Below are 6,013 nucleotides of genomic sequence, written 5' to 3'. Positions count from 1 at the left end.
AGCTCAGAGCCTGGAGCCTGTTTCAGTCTGTGACTCCCTCTCTCTCTGACCCTCCCCTGCTCACGCTGTCTCTCTCTCTCTCTCTCTCCTAGAAATAAATAAAACATTAAAAAAAATTTAAAAAAAATAAATAAATAAACATTAAAACCAACTTGATGATAAACTATGAAAGAAAAAAAATAATACAGTGCAATTTGACAAAAAAATCCTAAGCCAAGCACAATGGGGACAATGTCTTTTAAAAAATGCAATAATAGCAACAAACACAGTCCAAGTATAAAATAATAAGATTACATTGACAAATAAGAAATCTGATCTTATTTGTTTACACATGATTCATACAAATGTAATGAGTAAGAAGACAGCTTTCTTGCCTAAAATTACATACATAACAAATGTTATAGAAAAATTCAAAGACAGATATGACAAGTGAAAAAATTCATAGAAACTGCAACATCCAGAAACAAACATTACTATTTTAGCATTCATTCTTCCAAATATTGCCCATAGTAATATGCCAGTGGTGTATGTACTATTACCAGCTTCTTATACAGTTCACCACACACAGCCAAATGGAAGAGGGTCCTAGTGGGTGGGGGATTGGAAAGGGACAGAGTTTCCATGCCCTCTTCTGACACACCATCTTCCTGGTACCTCGATGTGTTCACCAACACAGAACCTCCCCAAATAACCTTGCTCAACTTTTTAATAGTGCTTAATCTCTATCCTCCTCTGCCCTCCCCAGAGTACAGTAAATGGGGCTAAGGTTTCTAGTCCTCCACTCATGTGGTCTTTCTGATAACCAGCCATGTTCTGAGACTAACTAGGGTCCTCACCCTAAGTCACTTTACTAGGATAAACTCAAGGTAAGAGACACCCCTATCAATCAGGAAATTCCAAGGGTTTTAGGAGCTCTGTGCCAGGAACAGGGACAAAGAGAAAATATTTCCTATATATGTCTACAAGACACATATATCCACAAGGTGAAAGAGCCAGATGCAACAACAGAGTAAAAACATTTTAATACCTGTATCTCAGTAATAAATAGGACAAGTAGAAAAAGAAATGTGTAAGTAAAATGAAGATCTGATATAATTGATAACAGATACATAGATAATAGATACATGTAGAGACAAATGCACCCAAAGCTGCAGAATACGTTTTTACTTTTGCTTTCATCTCTATAAACACATTGGAAAGAAATAACTGAACCATTGCCAGATACACATTTATAGTGATTCCATCACTGGAGAAGAGAAAATGGGAAATATTTGTGGGGCATATACTATATACAAACTACTGGTCTTTAACAATTACAAGTCTATTTAATGGGCATTTTGATCTCCATTTTAAAGAATAGGAAAGAGAGATTCAGAGACATGAAATTCTTATCTCATTCAAAAGGGAGTAGTTCACTGTGTTATGTTTGGTTAAATTAACAGCTGTGAAGATACCTCTGGGTAGCAAAAGGTTAGCCATTCCAGGTAACATATATCCCAGGTATGTATATATATATGTATATATATATATATATATACATATATATATACATATATATATACATATACATATATATTCCTAACAAGTTCTTCACTGCCTTAAACTGAAAATGTACAAGTATTTTCTCACAAGTAACTCATAGGCCAATTTAAGACTCCCACCCCAACCTCAATCTGAGCATTCCACTTTTATCCACTCTGTATTTTATCTCTGCATGTGTATTGCAAAAAGAAAAAAAAGAAGAAGAAAGAAAATTACTGCTTACTATCTTTAGCCAATAGTCCACAAATGGGCTAATTACAACCTGACTAGCGATGTTTAGAAAATGTGACTTTTTTTCAGGACCATTGTGGCTCACAAATGGTTCCACCTCAGCTCTTTATCCATAGTCAAGTACAGCTATGCCCACTCTTGGGGAACACATAGCCTTCCTCCTCTCTGCACCTAGAGCTCCCTTCCTCCTCCCAACTCCTAACCCAAACTAGTCTCTCTGGACCCTCATCCCTTAACCATATGTTCAGAACTTGGTCCCAAAATTGTCAACAAAGGACATTCATTAGCCTGTTCCAGTCAAGGATCCCAGGGGCAACTTGTGCTTCTTCATTCAGTTGCTTCCCCAGTGCACGCTCTCAAGAGAGTGAATATAATCTGTGTCACTCTAAGTAAAGTATAAATCTGGGGTGGGAGGGGAACTTCATAATCTGCCTTTTGACATCATCAACCTCACTTCATCCAGAACAGAAAAAATCAACAACTTCATTTCATCCAGAACTACTCTGCTCCTCATCCTTCTTTTTACCTCCTATTTATTGGTCCACTCCAAGAAACTCCAAAAACTCTGATTCTGCTCCTGTCTGAATTAGTGGAAGAACAGAAACAGGTAAATACCAACTATACTGATAAGGGACAACAGAAGACTATTTCTACATGAGAAGCCCTGGAAGTTATTTCTATGAAATGCAGGATAAGACTTGGTGGCAAACAATGTAGAAAATGCAAAAATAAAAAAAAAGAAAAGAAAAAAATATATATAAATTTTTAATTATGTGGCCTTACAATCTTTATTTACCTCTAAGAATGGTTAAGACTAAAATCCTACTATGACTAATATGATAGTCAAGTGAGGAAGTATGTTCCCTGTTTAAAACTTCATTGATTTTACTTCTCTGTGGCTGTGAAGCCTGACCTGATACAAATGTGAACACTCATCCACTCCCTGAAGATTCCACATTGGTAACCAGGATGGCAAAGGCATCCAGAACATTATGTAACTTCTCTTGATCCCTGATTCCAACTGTGGAGTGCAAGCCATTAGTAGGTTGGAATCAATTTAATGGGTTGCAACCAGCATTTGAAATAAAAATGTTTTAAATAGAATATAACAAAAAATATCATATTGTATCCCATGTAGAAAGAATTGTTCTGTAAAACTATTACTTAGGTTAGATATAAATGTATGCCAGAAAATGATATAAAATTTAGGATGCATTCCAGTCAAAAATTCTTGAAGGCTACTACTTTATAAATATTTATAACAACACACAGAAAAATTCTTGAATAAATCAGTAAAGACACTCCTACGTAATGTGACTCTTTAACCACATGAGTTCACAAATGAGTAGAGACATGAAATGCTCTTGAAGTGCTTAAATATAGAGTCTCCTAGAAACCCGGGGGCTCCTGGGTGGCTTAGTCGGTTAAGCATCTGACTTTGGCTCAGGTCATGATCTCACAGTTCTGGGTTCCAGCCCTGTGTCAGTCTCTGTGCTGGCAGCTCAAAGCCTGGAGTCTCCTTCTGATTCTGCTTTCTCTCTCTCTGCCCCTACCTGCCTCACACTCTGTCACTCTCTCTCTCTCTCAAAAATAAATAAACATTAAAAAAAAAAAAAAGAGGGGTGCCTGGGTGGCTCAGTTGGTTAAGTGTCCGACTTCAGCTAAGGTCATGATCTCACGGTTTGTGTGTTCCAGCCTTGCATCAGGCTATATGCTGAAAGCTCAGAGCCTGGAGCCTCCTTCAGATTCTGTGTCTCCCTCTCTCTTTGCCCCTGCTTAACCGACTAAGCCACCCAGGCGCCCCCATTCCACAAACTTTCTGAACATCACCTGTGAGGAAGAGATTTGCCTCATGTTGGCACTGGAAAGAGTACCATGTGGGGAAATAATGGCAAGAACTTTTCTATACAGGGCAAATGAGACTGGAAAGGATCCAATATAATTCAAATGGGCCACTGGTCTGGGTCGTCATCAGAGGAAAAGTTCACTGTCCATCACCCTTTGTTCTCTTCACATTTCACCTGCCCATTTTAGAGCATCTCTTCCTTTCTCACCTTTTATTATTATCACTTTTTTACCTTAAGACTCAAAATTTTTCAACAATGAAAAATAAAACCATGTTGACTGAATTTATCTTGCTGGGTCTAACAGATGTCCCTGAACTTAAGGTGGTGGTTTTCACTTTTCTGTTCCTCACCTATTTACTCAGCATCATAGGAAATCTGATTATCCTCATTCTCACCTTGCTGGACTCCCACCTTCAGACTCCCATGTATTTCTTTCTCCGGAACTTCTCTGTCTTAGAAATGTCCTTCACAAACATCTTCACTCCCAGGGTCCTGATCAGCATCACAACCGGGAATAAGAGTATCAGTTTTGCTGGCTGCTTAACTCAGTATTTCTTTGCAATATTTCTTGGGGCAACAGAGTTTTATCTTCTGGCCGCCATGTCCTATGATCGTTATGTGGCCATATGCAAACCCCTGCATTACATGACCATTATGAGCAGCAGAGTCTGCATCCAGCTGGTTCTCTACTCTTGGCTGGCTGGGTTATTGACTATTATACCACTAATCTCTCTGATGAGTCAACAGGACTTTTGTGCATCTAACAGGCTGAATCATTATTTCTGTGACTATGAGCCCCTTCGGAAACTCTCCTGTTCAGACACAAGTCTCATTGAGAAGGTTTCCTTTCTTTTGGCATCTGTGACACTAGTGGTCACTCTTCTGTTAGTGATTCTCTCCTATATGTTCATCATCAAGACTATTCTGAAGCTCCCCTCTTCCCAGCAAAGGACAAAAGCCTTTTCCACTTGTTCTTCCCATATGATCGTCATCTCTCTCTCTTATGGAAGCTGCTTCTTCACATACGTTAAGCCCTCAGCAAAAGAAAAGAACACTTTTAACAAGGGAGTAGCTCTACTGATTACTACCATCGCACCTTTGTTGAACCCCTTCATTTATACCCTAAGGAACCAACAGGTAAAGCAAGCCTTCAAGGATATCGTCAAAAAGCTTGTGAATCTTTAAATAATTTCAAAATTGAAGCTTTAATGGATGAGTCCTCACTGTGCAGCAAGCCCTCTTCCAATTTACTACATATCAAGGAAGAGTTAAATTCCAGGCCAGTGAGAGAGACCTGGAAGTAAACAAATTACAACCTGTTAGGTGTTCATAGGAAGAAACTATTAAAGCTATCTTATAGATTAAAAAGTAGCCCAATCTTAGAGTCAATAAATGTTTTCAGAGGGGATGCCATTTAAAATGGGTCTTAACAAGCAGGAGTAAGTCAAACAAGCAAAAATAGGCAAAGAGAAATTTGGGTAGGAAAAATCTTGTTTTTAGGAGCACAGAATTTCAATATAAAAGGATCAAGTAAATGTCATTCATTTCAATGATATAAAAAGAAGAGGAAAAAAGTTTGTGAAGATGATAGCTTTAGTTTTGAATTAAGTTAAATCTCATTTTGCATGAATTAAATGACCTAGTGTCAAAGCATCTGGACTTGAAACCAGATCTATGAATTTAGCAATCCTTACCATGTGGTAAGGTAATACCACATAAATAAATTATGGTAATACCATAATCATTGATGTAGGACTAGTGGAAGTATAGAAGAATAGAAGCAAATATAGAAGTTCAAATATTAAACTCTAAAGAAACTCCCAAAATTTAAAGAGCAGAAGAGGCAGGGGGATGAAAAGGCAATGGATCTGCGGAATTCATGAGAAGAGAATGTCTCAAGAAACACAGGTGGTTGGCAACTGAAATGTCTCAGAGAGCAATTAATATGAAGAATCAAAGTATGAGGGTTGACAGAATATTGTTGATATCAGCCATTTTCAGCAAATGTGCAAACTGCGGGTGGGGTAGGAAGAAATCAGACTATAGCAGGATACTGGTGATGGGAGCTGAAAATGAAGAAAATAATAAAATAGAATTTCAGGAGTGGAAAATGAAAAGATGAATAAACTCCATGTTCTCTATGGTTTCTCATTACTAGTGTCTGTGCTTTCTCATTTCTAGTATATCACAGTAATGGTTATATATTTAAAGTCTGTTTCACCTCTAGTCTGTAAGGTTCAGCAGTGCAGGGATAATATCTTCTTGGTCACAATTCTCTCTGCATTGCCAAGCAATGGTAGGTCCTCAACAATCAGTTGAAAGGATGAATAAATAATCTTTTGATAGATGGAAGGATGGGCAAATGAATGAGGGAGCCCAGAACTGATTTTTCT

General features: G+C 37.9%; 1 protein-coding gene across 1 annotated transcript; it reads left to right on the top strand.

The window, feature by feature from the left end:
• Positions 1–3,875: 3,875 nt before the first annotated feature.
• Positions 3,876–4,805, top strand: LOC120219954 (olfactory receptor 2AP1). Its single transcript, XM_039216890.1, has one exon. The coding sequence runs from the start codon at positions 3,876–3,878 to the stop codon at positions 4,803–4,805; it is 930 nt and encodes a 309-aa protein (XP_039072821.1).
• Positions 4,806–6,013: the final 1,208 nt, after the last annotated feature.

The sequence above is a fragment of the Hyaena hyaena genome, unplaced genomic scaffold (genome assembly GCF_003009895.1).
Source record: "Hyaena hyaena isolate Hyena2069 unplaced genomic scaffold, ASM300989v1 scaffold_655, whole genome shotgun sequence".
Taxonomy (NCBI): Eukaryota; Metazoa; Chordata; class Mammalia; order Carnivora; family Hyaenidae; genus Hyaena; species Hyaena hyaena.
This window is presented reverse-complemented; position numbering and strand designations above follow the sequence as displayed.